This window comes from Pithys albifrons, chromosome 3, assembly GCF_047495875.1.
Source record: "Pithys albifrons albifrons isolate INPA30051 chromosome 3, PitAlb_v1, whole genome shotgun sequence".
NCBI lineage: Eukaryota > Metazoa > Chordata > Aves > Passeriformes > Thamnophilidae > Pithys > Pithys albifrons.
In genome coordinates this window covers 72,212,534-72,233,082 of record NC_092460.1, presented here as the reverse complement: position 1 = coordinate 72,233,082, position 20,549 = coordinate 72,212,534, and the positions used below count along the sequence as shown (strand labels likewise).

Below are 20,549 nucleotides of genomic sequence, written 5' to 3'. Positions count from 1 at the left end.
GGCCAGGCGGAACCAGCCGTGGCCGCACTTCGGTGGTCCCGAAAGGGAAAAGAGGCGCAGGTCCCCTTCGTCCCTGCACCGCAGGCCCCGCTCGGGTCTCCGGAACGTGTTCCCGGGCAGAAGTCGAGAGAAGAAACGTCCCAGGCAGGGACACACCAGGAGCCCGCAGGCGCATCACAGGCTCCTGTGTCGCTGCGTCTTCTCTAAGGGCAAACATGGAGCTTAAAGGCCCCTCAAACTGACACTCTTTTTCCCTACGCTCCATGTTTCTGTGGCTGGAACTTCGATTTTCCTGTAGAAAAGCTTCACAGCTGCCTCTCCACAAGGATATTCTGTAAGTGTAAATAGCCAAAGGGAGGGTGCCAAGAGGATGGAGCCAGGCTCTTCTCGGTCGCAAGAGGCAACGAGCAGAAACTGATGCACAGGAAGTTCCACCTGAACGTGAAGAACTTCCTAATGTGCAGGTGACCGAGCACTGGGACAGATTGCCCACAGAGGTTATGGACTCTCCCTCACTGGAGATACTCAAGACCTGCCCAGATGTAATCCTGTGCCATGTGTTCTAAGATGCTTCCGCTGGAAATAGGGAGGTTGGACCAGATGACCCACTGTGGCCCCTTCCATTCTGTGATAATCCCTCTCGTGCCTTAGGCAGCTGAAGTTACACAGGTGGTGTCCTTTCTCCTTGTACAGACACAATCAGAGCAAGTAAATCACTTAGGGCTCCAGTGCCCTTCCCTCCAGCCGTGGCATACAGAGATGTGGCTGTGTCGTACCCTGGCCCAGGGGGCAGGTGGGTCCTGCTGGGCTGGAGAAGCTTGGTGAATTGAGCCTGAAGGCTTTGTTTGGGCTTGCTAGCAAAGAGAGTATTGTGGCTCACCATGTCATGCTTATAGACAAGAAGATGTAGGTCTGGGAAGTGGCAGAAGAAATAATAGCTGTACATCCTGCTAGAAAGGGGTAATATTGGTTGGGTTTCAGCTGAATCCAATACAGAAGTGCATCCCCCCTCTCTGGCCCACACCACTGAATAAAGGCCTATCAGCTTCATCACTCAGTGCTGCTCCCTCAGCTTCAGACACCAGTTTGAAAAAAATACAAGTTTGGAATAATTCTGCTTCCTTCTTTGTCCTCATACTGCATTTGGCTCACATTTTCTCTATGGACTGGAAATACCCTTTTTTTAAAAAGTGATGATATCCCCGTTTAACTGCATGAATTCAGGACCTTGAATTTTAAGAAAAATGCCAGCGTGATTCACAATAAAACATAAAAAAATAGTTGTTATAGATTCTGTCACCTAGGGGTGTATGTTATATAGGAATTCCCATAAAACCTTAGCCATAGCTTACTGCTGCTCTTGGCTGTGCTTAAAAGAAGCGGGAAAGCAAAATGCCAGCTGGTAGCTCCGGCAGTTGGAAGAGGAGTCACACCATAGTTGTCCTGCCAAAATTATTCATCACCTCCTCCTCAAAATAAAAGAAGAAATGAGGAGAAAAGGTGGTCCTCAGAAAATACTGGATACTCAACTTTGTTTGTAGTGCAGATACCAGGATGATTACTAAGAGATACAAGCAGGGAAATTGGGACTAAGAAAAGAAGAAGTAGAATCCAAGAGAAGTAAGAGACAATGGGGCACAAGGGGCAGTGATAAGAATTCAGGGCAAGATGGCAGGGTGATGATTGGAGTCAGAGATGAAATGGGGGAGGATTTATGAAAAGAACTCTTTTTAGAGTTTGTTTAATGAACTGAAGGAAATTTATGTTAGTGAGATCCATGTGCTGGTTCACATCACAGAAAGAACCAGCTCTGAAAGCACTGCTCACAGTCTTACCTGGGCTTTCTGCCCCTCTGTTCTGTGTTTCTCATTGCTGCCATAACTTGCCATTCAGCATCCCTGATCTGGTGTTTGTACTCAAAATCTGGCTCATTTTTTTCACTGCATATCTGCCTGCTGCCCTGTGTCATGAATTTGCACACTCCCACTTCACAGCCTGTTACATATGCTACCAAGTCCATACGGCAGGGAATGAGTAGCACAGATTTTGTGAGAGTCAGAGTGGAGAGATAAAACAGAGTATTTACTGACAGAAAGCTTAAAAGCAGAGACCAATCAGTTCCTACCTGAGGTGTGAAACTTGCCTTTTATATGGAAGTGTCCCAGCCAGGGAAACAGGTCTGAGTGGTGTCATAGTGGCACCAAGAATGAATGCGGCAGCTGGGCAGCAATAATATTGTCATGTTTCAGAAGAAGAAAGCATACTCTTGGATGAGAAAAGAATAAGGACTACTAAAGAAAGGCAACTGTTACGGTTTTAGCTTGGCCTAAATTTAGGCTGTAGTTTTCAGTTTATGCCTTTAGACTATAAGCTGACTTGAGCTGGGTCAGGTCAGCTGACAGCTGACTTCTACTGGCCAGTGGTATTCCATGCCATATTCTGACATAATCTCAAATATAAAAGCAGGCAGAGGAGGGGTTTAGTTCAGTTCTTCATGGCTGTTCATCTGGGAAACACGTATCGTGTTGTTTTCCTAGACCAGGCCTACTGCCCCTTGCTGCTATGGTATCTTAAGAAAGTAAAATGTTTAGTCTTAGTCTTCTCTCCACTTGGGTCTGTCCCTTCGGGGATTGAAGTTCTCTTGGGTGATTTGTAGCTAGAATGGTGAGATTTGTGTTCAATGAAGAGTGGGGAGTTACTGTTATTTCTAACTTGTATAGGTGTGTGTTATATTGTAGTCTTCTTTTAATTTTCTCTTTTCTATATAAATATATAACTAGTTAAGTTCGAGTTTAAGTGTCCAGAAGTCTTCTTTTTCCCTTTTCTCAGTGGGGGGGAGAGAAGCTTTGACTCTGTATTGGCCAGTTGGCATTTTGCCAGCTCAACCCAAGACAGCAACATAGGGAGAATTTTTTTTATTGTCAATCAATCATGTCATTACCCAAATAGGAACTTACATGATTCTCTTCATTCAATGCTGTCCAATAATAAATGAATAATTAATCATTGAGAATATAGCTGCAGTGCTCTAAAAATATAACTAAGGCAAAGTCAGAGAGAAAGTTACTATCTTTTCTTAAACTCTGTGATGCTTATGGGAAGCGAAAACCAGCTCAACATGCACACACAGAAGTCTTTTCACACTATAAAACTTGTCCCTTTAACTACCAGTTGGTCTGAAAAAGATAAAATGCTTCTCACTGCAAACAGGCATGTGAGTAAGGAAGATAAGCAAAAGTGTTTGAGATGCCATACTGAAAAATCCCACTGTCAGACAGTATCTAATTACCTAATTCTGGTCATAAATTCTTTAAAGATTAATAATTAAGTCTCCTTATTACTCACCATGAATAGTTAATGACCAATATGTAACATATTAAGCTATAGCACTTGCTAGTCTTTAATGAACTTATAACATGAAGAGATATAAGCAGGTGCAAGATTCTGTCATTTTATTAATAATTTTAAATCTTTAAATCCTTCCCTGACTATAATTTACTTAGCCATGGTAACTTTTGTATCTTTAGAACTCAACTCAATTTTAAAAATGAATTTTTAAAATAATCAGCATCTTACACTTCTGCAACTGTGTTCAAGGGTCAGAAGAGCAGTTACTGAGTTCCAGAAAAGAAAATCAACATTCTAATACCTCATTAGATTGAGATACAAACCAGATCAACTTAATTAAAAAACCCAGTCCTCATCAGATGCATTTATATCATTCCCCTTGGTTTTGCTCTTTCAGCAAGTTGAACAATTAGTTAAGTTAGCAAAGCAATAAGATACTGTGCTGACAGCTTTGTCAATGCTGCCCCATGTGCAGACCAGTTAGGGGTTTTTCAAAGGCAATGACACCTTCTTTGATGTTCATATGCCCTTTCAGACAAGCTGCAGTGTCAACACTTGGCTACGATAGATTGCAAGGTTCTGTAAGTGAAGAGAACCTGCTTTGCTGCCATGTGTTGTACATATGCTATCGTCAGACTTCTTGGGGCAATGACCCTTTCTCTTGCTTCCAGATACCACTTTTTTCCCTCCCTGTTACTTTTCAAGAAAAAAGATTGTTTGGTACAACTGCCTTCCACTCGTATTGCATCTACTCTTCAAATTTCCCAATGCATAAAAATGCCCCCAATGTATAATACTATTTAAATTCTCAAAATCACTTTTTATTGACAACCAAAATATTACCTTCCTTGATTCCTTCCCTGTTTAGTTCTTACCGTTTAGTATTGTAGTGTGTGTTTAACCTATTTAGATTATAAATAGGAGCTTAAAATATTTTGCAATTACTCTTGGTAACCACAATAACACCAGAGGAGAACAGGAATAGGAAGTAACTTCCAAGGACAATAGTACACAAAATTAAGTAAGCTGCATTGTAAGCAGTTTGGGAAGTGGTGTGACACTTTGCAAACTTCCTAGTTTCTTCTAATTTGAATCAATTATTTCTTCATCAATAGTACACATCACTTCAAAATTAATTTAATGGATCCCCTGTGAAGAATTACAAGTTAGTAAACATTAGTAAAAATATTTATATCATCTCTCTTAAGAAAGTTCAACCTCCATGTCCTGAGTAAATAAATAAGCATCTATATATGTAGACTTGTACAGTAGTTAGTGGTTTACTATATTAAAAACACAGAAGGAATACTTTCTAGGAGCACGAAGAGAATTTTGGTTTTATCTCTTTTTCTATATTTGTGTGTCAAGCCCTTTTCTTCTATAAAGATTTTTAAATATGGATCTCCAGTACATCAGTCCAAAGAGCATTCTCAATGTTGGACTTTTGTTTCTTTGAGTCATCTAAAATTCTCCAAGCAGTATACCTGGCATGGCTATAATAAGGAAGTGATTGTTGACAGCCAAACATAGCTATACTAAGGACAAATCACGCCTGAAAACTTGGTGGCCCCCTGTGATAGGCTTACATTGTTGGTGGATGAGGGAATTCCACTGTCAAATACCTGAACTTGTGCATGACATCCTTGTCTCTAAATTGGTGATGGATGAGAAATTCAACAGAAGCCAGAAATGTACACTTGCAGCCCAGAAAGGCAATTGTGTCCCGGGCTGCATCAAATGCAGCGTGGCCAGGAGGTAGAGGGAGGTGATTCTGCCCCTACACCGTACTCTCATGAGACCCCACTTGGAGTACTGCATCCAGCTCTGGGGTCCCAAGCACAGAAAGGACATGAACATGCTGGAGCGAGTCCAGAGGAGGGCAATGAAGATGATGAGAAGGCTGGAGAACCTCTCCTATGAAGACAGGCCAAGAGAGTTGGGGCTATTCAGTCTGGAGAAGACTCCTGGGGAGACCTAACTGTGGCCTTCCAGTACCTAAAGGGGCCAACAAGAGAGCTGGAAAGGGACTTTTTACAAGGGCATGCATTGATAAGACAAGGGGAAATGGCCATAAAGAGAGAGAGTAGGTTTAGGTTAGACAGGATGAAGAAAAATTCACAATGAAGGTACTGAGACACTGAAACAGGTTGCCCAGACAAGTGGATGCCCCATCCCTGGAAGTGTTCAAGGGCAGGTTGGACGGGGCTTTGAGCAACCTGGTATAAAGGAAGGTGTCCCTGCCCATGGCAGGAGGGTTGAAACTGGATGGTCTTTAAGGTCGCTTCCAACTCAAACCATTCTGTCATTCTCTGATTTGTGTTTAAAATACTTCTGGAAAGAGTCAGAGAAAACTTACCTACTTATGCAAATATGTGCCACATACAAAAAATGCAGAAATAAGGCAAGCAGGGCTGCTTTTTGCTTGTTATTTGTTTATATATAACTATTAAAAGTCCTTATTGTTCCTGCTGTTTGCTACAGCATCAAGTGTTTTGAGTCCCCTGACACATAGATCATGGTCTTTAAATTACTACAATACATCACCATTTTTTTATCATCTACCAGAATATTTACTAGCAGTAATCATGCACAATAGCAACTTTTCATTATGCCTTTAAAGTTCAATTTTTAAGATGAAATATATTAAATAATCTGAAAGTAATCCTGCAAGGTCTTTTTTACCTTTTCCATTTCACAGTAACAGTACAGAATCTACATAGTGAATTTAATGCTACCTGTACTAAGTATTCCCATCCTAGTCACTTTTTTGAACATCCTGAAGAGGAATGCATTAGCTCGTGAAATGCTCAGACCACAGACAGAAAAGAACCACTTTTTTTTTTTAGTTAATGTAAACATTTTACACATTTTATTTATTATTTATGTATTTATTATTTCCAAGTTCAAAAAGCCTGCATGTCTAGGAGAGTGAAACTGCATCTAGAAAACAGTTAGCATAAAAAAAAATTAGATAACAACTGCCAGCTGTTCTTGTAAGAGAAAACAGAAGTATAGGAGGGTTGTCAAGACAGTGAGACCCATTCAGCAGTGCAAGCCAGATGATACACTGGAGACAGTTGCCCCTATTTTAAACAGAGCAGACAACAGACAGTCATTCAGTAAGGAGGTGTTCTGGAAAGGGATCAGGCAGTCAAACCAGATGAAAAGTTGACTGACTTTGTCAATTATTTCACCTTTTTATTTTTTTCATGTGTACCCTTTTTTTGTTCCCTAGTCTCTTCAAGCAAGGTGTAACATTGTAAAGCAATGTAAAGATAATGCCAAAAATGGAAAAATAAAAGTCCTAATGTTTGTCTGTCCACATAATTTCCTCTAAGGGTTGCTTTCTTTCCATAACTAGTCATTAAAAAAAACAGATTAGAGCAACTAAATGCAGTAGTTGTTTAAAGCATTTAGTGCTTGAATTATAAGGAAGAAGAGATAAGACATTTTTACTATCTTTTGGGCTACCTGCTTCTCTAAAACTGCATAGAACAGCCGTATCACAAACAACTGCCTAAGTACCAGTATCCTCATAGTTGGTTAACAGCCTTGGTCATGCCTGAAGCTCGTGGAATTATGGCGAGCAGTCAGCCTGACTTGCACTGCCCTGTGCAACACCCTGGACCACGTGGACATCACACTGATGTATCTAAGGCATCAGCAGAATTGTGTTCTCAGATGGTTCCACTGCATGATGGCAGCACAGCCAGCGTGTAGTTGGGATATTGTGTTGCACTGAGCTTTGAGCCTGAAACATCCAAATTATCCTTTAGTGCTGCTGACTCATGATTGCACTTAGACGTTACTCAGCCCTCCTTTACCTATTTTTAACATGTAACTTTATAAATTTTCTTTTTACTATTTTATTTTTTTCAGGACAAGAAAGAGTAAAATAAAATTGGATGCTGTCCTAAGCTATCTCCAAGCACCAGGCCCGTATCTGCATAGGAATGCTGTGATCTCCCATGGCTGCCAAAACATTTGCGTGGAATTTAAGAAATTTGTTTTGATCTTCAGACCATAATTGTGTAGCAGTCTTGTCAGTCAACAGTGGAAAGAAATGAATAAAAGGGTGATAGAAGGGCTTTACAACTTGCGCTCTTCTTTTGAATACCTTCTGTTCTGGTAAAATAGATGAGTAAGACTAAATTAAACTCCCTTAATTAGCGACAATAGCCTCATTCTGGTATGTGATGCCAATTCAATCAGTATTTCTGCTAGTACCAAGCCTGGTAGTTATGTCAACAGTTTCCTAAACACTTGCTGCCTGTGCTTGGAGATCTATGCCCAACACTGGCAGAGTGGCATTAAAAACATTCTGCACCTGAGGAGGTATCAAACTCACACATTGTCTCCCTGGAGTGGGGATGAATTCCCATACTCATGGCCAACACTGCACAAGTGGGAAACTCCGATGGTCTTTACAAGGGAATGAGCTTCTTCTAGGAATACCTTGTAGAACCTTTGTCTTATGCTGCAAAGCAACACAAATGACAATTCAGAGAACTGAACATGGGAACTGTGTGTAGTTTGAAGATAAATTGAGAGAATCCGCACAGACCACTGTTTTATAAACTGCTTTAGTAACAGTGTAGTTGTATATACAATGAGATGAAGCCTTAGACAAAGCCCCCTTCTCAAGTTTCTTACTTCAGCTGTTACTTTTAATTTGCAAGCATGGATACCTTCATAATTTCTTGCCTTAGAAGCAGTACTCCCAGGAATATCTCAACTTCCATCACAGCCAAAAAGGGCAATGAATCATCTCGGTCAGTAGATTAACAGAGGCCTCTTGGCATTTTGAGATCAGTCCTAAACTCTGCTGTTTATCTCCAAATTGCATACCTGTAATTCCTGAACCTTCTCTTAGACAGTACAACTAACATATTCAGAGAGGAGTTTTGAACAATTATTTACCATTTTATTTATGATAGCACACCCTAAGCATCAGCATTGCCAGTCACGATTGAAATACAGTGCATCCACAGTAGTCTTCACCAAAAATGCTTTCTTATCAGATTGTTCACAAGGCAGAAGTATTAATTTATTCCTGGGGAAGGTATTTCAATATCTACCACTATTCTAGCCATCAAACATATCTTTTTATGCTCATCTGAAAACCAACTGTAGGTCATCAATGTGAAATAACTACAGGGATGTTATTTTTTAAACTATTACATTATCAACAATTGTGTAACATTAAATATAGAAATTAAATTACCTTTGCATTGGGATTCCTACTGTTTCTTTCTTTCCAGACATTTCCCCTCAGCTTTCCTGCCAAGATTTCAGAATTTTACATTGTTTAATATTGTCTTTGAACTGAGGTCAGGAAGAAGTCAGTTGAAGGCAGTGTCCTGATGGGTTCCTATACATCTGGCTAAATGCAATGTGTTGTTACCTTCACTTAAAGGAATGCTTACCTGGAATTGAACATGGTTTATCAGACAGAAAATTTGTAGCCTCTCATAATGCAAACTGTACTTTCTGACTGTTACACAGAGACCTTTCAAGTGTAGACCAATATACTATGTTTTTCTTAGATTACCTTTACATTTTGTATAATACATTTGTATATATTTGTCTCAGTTTGAAAAAACCAAGATGTCTATCTGGGCTCAGAAGGGGTCTCTTCCCAAAGCCACCACCACCTTTGAAATTAAGAGATGTTAATCATAAAATGTATGGAAAAATATAACAGTTCTTTACTACAAATATTCATAACCAAAAAACAGAACAGAACAAACAGCAGCATCGTAACCAAAACACTTTCAAAACAGATCAAGCCCTCTCTGCCCCTTCGGTGGTTATATTTACAGACAGATGGAGGTGCTGCCACGCCTTGGGAAGCGGTGGCCACGAAAGTCACTCACAGGCTTTGGCAAGGCAAAGACAGGACCAAGGAGAGGTGCTGGTTCCAAAAACACTCATGTGGGAATGGTAGCCACAGGGGATGGGCTGAAACCTTTCCTCTAGGCAGTGTAAAGACCCTCTCCTAGTCCTTTGTTCAAAAGCATTGCAGGGGAGGGGGGTTAGCAACTCCTCTGCAGGTGGCATCAGCCCTCAGGTAATCTGTAGCAAATCCAGGTAGCAGTGACTGCTCTCTCTCCAGGGAACAGCACAGAGCACAGGGCATGCAGAGTTGGGGGGGCCAAGCCAAGGGAGCTCCCTCCAAGTGCTTCCACCAGCCTAGCAAACGGTGACTGGCACACACAGCAGCTGGAGCAGAGGTTTTGCAAAAACACCTGGAAACACCTCCCCCACCACCCTCTTCCCCTCCCACCTCCCCAAGTCCTCTCCAGCATTTAGTTGGAATGCAAAACTAGTAGCCATCCTTTTTTAAGCTGGTTCTGGTAAGGGAGAGAAAAAAAATCCATGAAAGATTTCGAAACTATAAAAGCATTAAAAAAATTACAACCACACAAAATCTTTTGTTCACGGAGATGTTTATTTTTGTCTTCAATGTTTGTAGGGAATACGATTTCACTACAAAAGTGTCTCAGAGAAACTCCATTCAAAATCTAGGCTTAAGAATGAAGGGAAAATATACTTTCAGCTGTACCAGTCCTGAGCAAAGTTTAAAAAAAAAATTAAAAAAAATCCACTAGAGATAGGAAGCAGCACCAATTAAACCAGAGGGCCTCTCTCTGATACCTGCTCATTCTTTCTTTTCTGCTTGAGAATTGGTAAAAACTTAGGTAGGAAGAATTACTTTATTAAAATGTAGACATAAGATTGAGAGTCCCAATCTCTCACCAAAACCCACACATTTTTATTGTTGCAGTCCAGGACCTTAGTTTTACTTTCCACTAAGTAGTCAGGACTGCTAACAGTAAGACTGTTGCCCCCATGGTGTAACATTTTCTCTTACTTAAGTTGGTAAATAAATATTTATTTAATGTACTTCTTTTAATAAATATTTATTTCCTATCAGTATTAAGTTCCTGTAAAATTACATTGTTCTTAGAAGTATACTACTCGTAGCAGTTATAAAACTTCTGATAACACCAGTCTCAAGGTAATTCAAGTGGCTTACATTCTCTCTCTCATTTCAGTGAAAGGATTTCAAGTCATTGGTAACACTCAGTACTTAATAGTTAGTTTATTCAGGACATTCAGATTCAATCTGACAAAGTAAATACTTCTAAGAGTCAGAACAGAAAAGGCACTTACTCATTTGGGGAAGACACCTGGCAGGTAAGATTTTTATTTTCAAAATAACAAGCCCTTTTCTAACAACAAAATCCTTAAAAACTACTGTTGGATAAACACAAATCCTATGAACAAACCCAACTTAGTTACCCCTTCCAAGAATGGTAATACTGTCTTTGATGGAGAAACAGAAATGTGAAAGCATCCAAAAACACTCAGAAGTTTTACTCACTTCTGTGATATTCCAGCAGATCATCACAGCTGACTAAAGAAAAAAATCTCCTCCAGAAAATGTATGTTTTACAAATTGAAAGCCTCAGAAATTTCTGGACTGTTTCTTATTAGATATTTGTATCAGCAATATAATTGAGATCTAGCGCGTTATAACCAGGAACAACTGGTTACAACTGATAACCTGTGACTCCAGCCAGAGGAGTAAATATTTTACTCAACTTCCTTGCAATTGAACCATTGCCTCTTCGATGCTCTGTGTAAGGCACTTAGCAAATTTTAAGAGCATCTGACAATACTGTTGGTAGTCTTGATTCGTTTGTGAGGATGCTCTAACAAACTTCAAGATTAGCGGGGTAAGGTGTGGAATAATCACTGAAATCAGCCATATGAACCATTGGCCGCAAAACTCTTCAGAAGCCACATCCATTCTAGTTTGAGTTCTTACTACCTTTGCAACATAAAGCTATTCCTTTTTCTAGTAGTCCAAGAATTACATCCTTTAAAATTGCATACCGGCTAATTGTACAAGAGGAATTTATTTTGTTCCTGACTTGCTCTTTAACGAAAACTTTATCCCTTTCAATAAATGACCTGTATCCAAGAGTGAAATTTTAATGTCATTTACTATTCAATGCACAAACCCCTACATCTATCTTGAAGCCAAAAGTCACTAAACCTAAGCTATTAAAAATTATAAAGCAAGACAACATACCTCTAAGGTGCGTAATGCTGCCTACTTCTAATGCTATACAAAGAAAAGGGAATGCTTAACAGACAAAACAGACAAAGAAGCCTTTATATATGGCTCTTCTAGGGATTATTCTGAAAACACATTTTCTTCATTCTTCCTCCACCCCCTCCTTATCCTGTCTTTTTGTTGGACTGAGCATTTTTGAAGGTCTTTGACATTTTAGAAACAGAAGCTGGCTAGCTGCAATTTCTGTGGGAAAGCTGAGAAAGCTTCTCAGACCTCCTCCTCTAGCAGGAACTGAAGCATTTTCTTAGACCTTTCAAAAAGCCTCCAGGTATTGCAAGTTACTTGGCAACATTATGCCTCCATCAGCTGGAAAGCATTTTGTCTATGTTTCCAGGTTTGGAAGCCTCCCAGCACAGAATCAGACCATTTGCACAAATGCAGACAACTGGCATCCCAGAATGCTAACTATCTCAACCAGAGTGCTTGAATGGTACAGGATCAGTGTAACTAAGTATGCTCAGCAAGAACCTGTTCAGTAAGTCAATTATATAGAAACAATGGTGAACAAAATGGATAATAACCTCTAAGCTCCACATACCATTGCTGGACTTACAGAAACCAGAATATAGTTGAAGAACTGGGAACAGCCATCAAATTCCCCACTTGCAAAAGCAGGAGTAATAATTACTTCAAACTCACTGCATCTACTTATACTATAAACGTACTTAAAAGAAAAAAAAGCGGGGGGAGAGGAAGGAATCAGAATGTGTTTCCTTCAGAGGTGGGGGTGATACTCAATAAATACATGTAACTTGAAGAGATTTCTCTTGCCTAGACTAATTCATAGCTGAAGGCTGTTACAGTAAGAGATGATCAGTCAGACAGCAGATTTTCTTTCTCATAGATCTGTGTGATCAAGAATTGGGCTTGACATTTAAGTATTTCTATTTATTCTGTGCAAAGAAGGATAGGCTTGCAATAGATCATTCATGGATGCCAGGTATATATTAGATGCATATAAACAGCAAATTAGATCTGTGTTCCCAACGTGTGTAGTCAGAAAGAATCAGTCTGACCACTAACTTTAAGTAACAGATGCAAAGTGATTGAGCAACTCCATCCTTTTTTAGTGACCTGAGGCTATCTTTGAACCAAATTGAATTTCTAGTTTGTAGAATCTAGTGAGCTTGGGAAGGGGGTGAAGAGCCACATGTCATTAGCCCAGGTTACATTTATTTCCTTCTTCTGTATGCTTTTGCTTCTTCATACAGAAAATTATGTGGATATGGTTAGCAGGTTATCAAAAACTACATTAATAGTCTCCTTTCCTCTGCTGTCTTCTCAGTAACTCCACTGTATATTAGAGCTCCATTGGTCTACAGCCACATTTCTTAAAATCTTAAAAGTTTAAGGGAGTGTGCTCACTTCGCTTTGACCCAGTCAATATTTATACACAGATGTGCTGGTTTTGGCTGGGACAGTTAATTTTCATCACAGTAGCTCTGGGGCTGTGTTTTGGATTTGTGCTGGTAACAGTGTTGAAAACACAGGGATGTTTTAGCTATTGCTGTGGAGAGCTTTCACAGAGTCAAGTCAAGGCCTTTTCTGCCTCTCAGCCCACCCCACCAGTGAGGAGGCTGGGGTTGCACAAGGAGTTGTGAGGAGACAGCCCAGACAGCTGACCCCAGCTGACCAAAGGAATTCTAGACAATATGGTGTCATGTTCAGCATATAAAGCTGAGGGAAGAAGAAGGAAGAGGCGGATGTTTGGAGTGATGGCATTTGTCTTCCCCAGTCGCTGTTAACCCATGACAGAGCCCTGCTTTCCTGGGGATGGCTGAACACCTGCCTGCCCCTGGGAAGTGGGAATAAATTCCTTGTTTTGCTTTGCTTGTGTGTGCAGCTTCTGCTTTACCTGTTAAATTGTGTTTATCTCAACTATTCAGTTTTCTCACTTTTAGTCTTTCAATTCTCTCCCCCATCACAACAGAGGAGAGTAAGCAAACAGCTGTATGGTACTTATTTGCCAGCTAAGGTTAAGCCATGACTTTGTTAACAGTGTAACGAAAGACTACACTTTTTCAGGTGGCCTAGATCCTGAAAACATATTCCTGAAGGGTTTCTTGCTCAAATATTCCTCCCTCTACCAAGAAATGCCATAATTTCTACAAAATAATTAACTTTTTGGAACCAATTTTAAGAATACTGTTACCAAACAGTATTTTTTTTTCTGATGGCAATTTTCTTTTCAGACATATGGGACAAGGAATGATTAGATAATGTTACCATTTTGTCTTTTAAAAAACTCCAAATGGGACAGCAATCTCTTGTGATCATACTTAGTAATATTCATCAGGAGCTATGGAATATGCATTTGCCCTTCATCTTCTATGTTTAACTCCTTAAAAGTACACCTGAAACTTCCTGTGCCCATTAAACTGTCTGCTCTTAAAATCCCCATGTTAGTAGACAGAGCAAGTTCATTCTGGTAACTTTTATCTGTCTTCCACAATAAAAGGAGCAAGATTAGGATCAAATAATCTGAGTGATTAAGTGGTGATACACCAGTGGCTTGTTTTACTGAATTTTCACCAACACAGTTAAACAGAGCGTGTAAACAGCTCCTGCATTACTAAGATTCTAGGATCTGAAACTGATTTGTTTACTTCATTTTCTTTCACTGTTTGAATACAATGGTATAGATTTGGCAGGGGGACACACCTGGACTCCTAGGCCTCATTCATAGATCACAATCCTCTTGTATAATGTCTTAGGAAAGCCATGTAAGTATCACTCCCTGTTGGATAATAGCATTTTCTAGCAGCCATCCATTGCTGTGGCACCATTTACTCCCTTTCAGACAGGAAATTACAATAATTTCTATGAAGCACTGATTTGTAATTAACTTGTCAATTACTTTCCCAAGTTAAATTTAGTGATTAAAATCTGTCAATTCTTAATAAAATATGAGTTCTTTAAATCTCAAGCTAAGCTCAATACCTGATTGTTGTCTTAGACAAATCTCTCAAGTATCTTTTAACAGTTTCTCATTTTGTTAAAACTTTGATGGCACAAAAGAAAACTACCTGAGCTTCCTCAGTTTGACTGATTTTACTGTACAGTTTTTGCTAGCTTGTGAAGTTACAGCCTTTCAAACTCAGACTGCTTTGGCTTAAGTTGGGGCATAATTTCATGTTAGGAAAACCTTTCAAAGCTCAGACTATTTCCAGCACACTCAAATCTTAACATTAAGATAGAAGTACGCGTTCGCAAAATGCCATATTTGACTGACTGACCCAGTAGCCAAAACCAGCATTAACTTTTCACCTTACCTATCTTATTCCTGAGTTAAGCACAGGCCAAATTTACTGTAAGTATAGCACTTGATGTTGCCTTTGGAGAAATTACATTTAGATGCCTTTCTATTTCCATACTGTTTCTGATGTTTGAACAAAAGTATACCCAGACTCCCTAGTAGGGAGAAGAATCAAATAAAGGCATGTGACAGAAAAAATCCAAACAGATTCAGTTAAAGAACCCCAATGCACATAAAAAGTACACAACAGACAGTTCCATACCAAATTGATCTTGTATAAAAAAGTAAAGTCAATCAGCATAATGTGTAAAACTGTCAGGCTTTTGAGGCAGGAAACAGAAAAAATCAAGAATCTAAGATGCAAGATGTGAAGTTTTGAAGACCTGCCTAAACACTATAGTGAACTGGTAGAAACAAATTCTAGGAAGTACTCACTCTCACATGGCTACTTGAAAATGTGCTATTCATAATATTAAAAAGAGTAAAGTGCACAAATTATAAAATCAAACCTTTTTTGAGTTTTTACAATTATGCCCCAAAACATCAAATATCTAGATAAACATATAATAGGTTAAAACTCCAGTCATGGTCTTAATATCAAGAACTTTAAATTTTTAATTTATTTATTGCTACCACCTCTGTTGGAATCAAGATTTTATATGGTATACTTAAACCTGCTACTGAGTAGAACTTTTGTTTATCTCCAATATGTAGGCTTAAATTCATGAAAAAACCCCACCAGTCTCAACTGTATATTTGTTCTTTTCCTTATAATTAATATAATTATATTAATGACAAAGGAAGATAAGAGACTGAATTACTGTACACTTTATCAATGAACTATTTATACTTCATTTCCCCCATTTCTCCCCGCTTTTCTTTCTGAAACCAGACAATCAACACATAAAGGAACTCATTTACATGAAACACTATCACACTTGTCTTTGTTGGGCCAACATTTCATGGACAACCCAGGATGTCTGGTTGTTGAAGACTGGTGCATATATAGATTTAACAAATAACAGTTCTTATGCAGAGAGCAATTACAGAGAAAAATAGCTAATCAAAACACATTACAACATTAAATTTTCACTTTTTATAAATGGAATAAAGATGCTTTTAAATATATTTACAGTTAGAAAAAGGACTTAGGATTACTACAAGTCAAAATTATTTAAAAATTATGAAAGTGAAGGTCATTTAAATTATAACACTATGAACAGAATCAAATGCTGTATTTTACTTAGAATTTGTCTATTCTGCTGACAGTATTATCATATCCCTTTATTCACCAACAGGCAAAAATTATCTTAACTTTGCTTAATGCTAAAACAAGCATCATTGCAATTAAACACTGGCAACCTAGTAGTTCAGTTAAAACACCATGGCTCTTTAGATCCCAGCTGACTTGTGTTGTATCTGTAGTTAGAAACTGCTTTTCAATGTCTTGTTCCATAAAGAACAGTGAGACTTTTCTGCATTCTTTTTGATTATAACCATACTTGTACCACATTTTTGAGATTACTCTCTGGAGACAGTTGAATCATAGTAAAATCCACTCCATCCTTCCTTCCTTTCAACCAAATGGCTACTTATTTCTGAAGACAGAGTCCTCCTGTTGGCAGTGCTGGGTGGTGTGTTCACATAAATGTAAATGAAAATACATTTCCTATTTAGTGGATTACTGGTAATAGATAATTACTTGTTTGCAAGGAATTCTGAGATGTGTTGGCATTTTAAATTAGAAACACATTTCATGAAACTTCTTGCAATGAGATTTGCTATTCTTAAACTGCTTTCTTTAAACAGTTTCAGCTCTTTTGTCATCTATTACATCAGTATATTCTGCAAGTAGTCTCACCTAAAAATAAAATATAAAACAATAAAGTTGAGATGCATGTATTTTTCAATTAAAAACTAGTGTATGTTATTCTGACCACCACCTCAGTCCAAAAAAAAACATTTAAGAACCTTAAAAAGCATTGTTTTACAGATACTAAGATTTGGCCAGGTAACAGCAAGGAACAGACACCCTATTTAGTAAGATAAAGCAGAATACATAATAAACAGGTCAGTAGTTATCCATCTGAAATAGCCTATAATTAACATTTGATATCTAAAAAGTTTAAACAGCAACACCAAGGAATGAGGTATGTATGTTCTCAGATATCACATCAGACTCTCATTTTATGCAACTAACTGTATTTCACAACTAGCATCTTACAAAATAGAACAGTACCATTGTGCCTGTAGAAGTACTGCATTAAAAACAGAAAAATACATTACTACGAGAAACCACCAAACATCACAATTGTCAGGGGCTACAAAAATCCATTTTTTAAGCTGTTAAGAAGACATATCATATGTTGGTAATAATTTGGGGCTGGATTCACTACCAAGAAGGTCCATTCAACTTTTACATGGACTTAAAAATATATTTACTTTGAATGAAAAAGCAAAGGCTCACAGGAATGTAAGTGCACTACCTCACTAAAAGGAGCTAAATGGACTTTTGTACTGAACCAGAATCTATAATTTAAAATCTATACATGAATTTTATGTATGTATCAAAACACTTATTGGTTGTGAACAAAAATGCAAAACCTGTATTCACAAAAATATTTTATTGGTAATTTTACATAATACCAGGTGGGATTGTAAATAGTTCTGCTCTGTATCAGTATATTGCTACGTGCGTAAATGTTGACAGCTTATGCCATGAAGTAGGATACTGAGGTTTTCTCCATATGATTTATGACATAATATATTGTCATAGGCCAAATCAATATTAAAGAAATTGATTCAGGAACAAAAAATAATACCATTGTTATTTTCTTATTCATGTGCAACATCTGATGTTCCTGTAATGAAATAAGTAATTATATGACACTAGAAAAATTTGGGGCAAGGAAACAGCACTAAGCAGAAATGAGAACTGCATTTCTGTTATTTTTAAAGCTTTTCCAAACTTTCATATTTCCAAATTATGTTTTTGCCAAATGCGTTGTCATCTGAGGTTCAGTATTTGTTACACAACACAGAATACCAGTGTACAGCGACAATGCAGTACTCTACCTGAATTGCAAGGCTGATAAATCAATGCTTAGAACATGTTTTCTATTTTGCTTGTAAACATTGCAATAAGTGTTTTAAGTGTCAAAAAATACTGGTAAAACCATCAACATAATTCAGTAACAGTAATCTAGCAAAATGTGTCAAACATTGGCAAAAATCCATACAAATGTTTTCTTTAATAACATTTTTCCTATTTAACCACACCAAGTACCAGCAGGTGTTTTTAAGAAGGTAATTATTATGAAAATTCTGTTGCAGCAATAGTTGATTAAGTTGATCGTTGACTTGCATACATAGAACTATGTTTCACAATTCTCAAATAATACATATTTAGGCAGCTTGAACTATCTTATAAAAATTTAAATTCAGTACATGCCAATAGTAGAGACTCCAAAAGTTGTGTTAGAATTCACTAAACTAAAAGTGAAAATGGACATACCAATAACACTGCATAATGAACATTCAAACCACATTTTCATGGCACCCTTACACATGAAGATTAACAAGTTGGTCTGAAAATGCTTCGTACATAATTGCAGATTGCATTTAAGTTATTACAGAATCATAGAATATGCTGAGTTAGAAGGGACCCACAAGGATTGAGTCCAGCTCCTGGCCCTGGACGTGACACCCCAAGAGTCACATCATGTGCCTGAGACTTCTAGACAGCCTTGGTGCTCTGCTTGCCTGGGGAGCCTGTTCCAATGCTCAGCCACCCTTTGGTGAAAAACATTTTCTTCATATCTAACCTAAACCTCCCCTGACTCAGCCTCATGCTTTATTGTTTCTACCACTGCATTCTTTTTTTTTTTAGCTGCATAAATTATGTTCCAGTCAACATACTGACTATGCATGAATTATCTGTCATGAAAATGTGGTAACAGGTGACAAAGCTATGTATTTGTATCTTTTGAAGAGAAGAGACTAAAGAAACTGGAGGAAATAAACCTTAATGAGATTCCCCATTCAGTGACGATGCTTCTCCTCTGGGTGAAGACGACCTGGACATTCCCCTCTCTGTGTTGTCAGAGCTAGAACCACTCTGACTGTGTTGATCTGCAGAAGCAGCACTGGAAGCAGGTGGTGACTTAGTTTTCTCCTTAAAGTCTGTAATTATGACTGTCAGATCTCCAACGGTAACTTCCAAATGCTGAGCGCTACTTCGATCCACATTTTTCAACCTTGGCCTAAATAAAGCAAATAACCATATTAAAAGCACACACACCATCTTATTATCTTGCCTCCCTCCTACTTTTTAGGAGCTCTGGAGAGCAACCATGTACGTAAGACTGCTTTGTGCAACATCTAATACATAGGAAAACAAGGTATCACAAGTGTTAATGGTTTAGTGTTTCCTAGTACATTTTACATTGAAATAGTTGAATATAACACATTACCTTCTAAAATTATTTAGAAGTTGACATTATGAATAATGTCACTGTGCAGCAATATGGATGTATTGCATGTGTGAAGGATTTTACTTTTAAAGATCAAGTCTGTATTTTGACTATAGAAAGTTACAAATTTGATCCAGTGAAACATCCATCTCTGCATCAGTCTTAAGCAGCAATTTTAAGTAGAAGATGATGGTCAATAATGAAGATGTTGCTATCTGTCTTTTTAGTTCAACAGCAGACAGTGTTGACTTGCAGAAGGTGTTACCTCATTTCAAAACTCACTACAACCACCACTGTACTATTTGAATTGGACTTTATGTTCACAGCGTAACTCTGGGATTCCTGGCATATGCTGTGATTTAAATGATGCATAGAGATGAGTATTGCACACAGTGTTGATAGAATAAGTTTCTTGTTCTAATCTTTCAATTGTTAGATTTTTCACAACAAAAAACCACAAAAAATAGTTTGGCTTATACTTTGCCATTATCTTTTTGCTAGTGACAAGTGTAAAGTACTTTGAACTTAGTACTTCCCTTTGACCACCATGAAAAACTGTCCCCAGGCAGGTGAATTCATACAAGGAGTTATAATCACAGTTTTACATTCAATGGACACAGCTATCACTAGCTCAAGCTGCAACAAAAGAATGACATCACATGTTCACAGGTGTGCTAACAGCAAAGCCCTAACCTTTGCCCCATCATCTGACTTAGTTTGAATTGGTTCCCATTCACTTCAGCAGAAACAACTAATGCCTTTTGCCCTCTAGAATTGAGATAGACTTTGACATCTTGTCCCCCTGAAGCTGAAGCAGCATGACTGAAGAATTTCAGACAAAACTGAAAATCTACTGCTTTACAACATGGGAATGGAGAGAAAAATTCAGAATTAACAATCTGCATTAAGTGCCATGCCTGGAGCTTGTTAATCATATTGAGTGTGCATGCAGATTTTTATGGTTGTTTCCAGCAATACTATACACATATTAAGGCAAAAAGAAAAGGAGATCCTTTTCCCAAAGGATACTGAAGAAATCTGCTTAAACCAATCAAGCATTTTGAACTTACTACTCTTCCTAGTGAAACAATTCTTAGAAAAAGTAACTGTTTGGAGCATTAATAAAATAGTAATTCTTAATGCAAGATAGTACTGGTAGTTTGGGTCAAGATTTTATTTTATTTATTTTTCAAGTATCCTTATTCTTTCCTTATTTCACTTTTGCATTTTTTACTGTATTATTGCAATTTAGCCATCAGTATTCAATTCATAATATTCAATTAGCTTAAGACTCACTATGCAAACATCAAATGCTTCATAAATAAAG

General features: G+C 38.1%; 1 protein-coding gene across 1 annotated transcript in view; it reads right to left on the bottom strand.

The window, feature by feature from the left end:
- Positions 1–9,780: 9,780 nt before the first annotated feature.
- YAF2 (YY1 associated factor 2) overlaps positions 9,781–20,549 on the bottom strand; it is a 34,462-nt gene continuing 23,693 nt past the window's right edge. Inside the window, exon 4 of the mRNA XM_071552372.1 lies at positions 9,781–19,012. Coding sequence (XP_071408473.1) covers positions 18,775–19,012 — 238 coding nt within the window. The 3' untranslated portion in view covers positions 9,781–18,774. The remainder of the gene's footprint in view (positions 19,013–20,549) is intronic.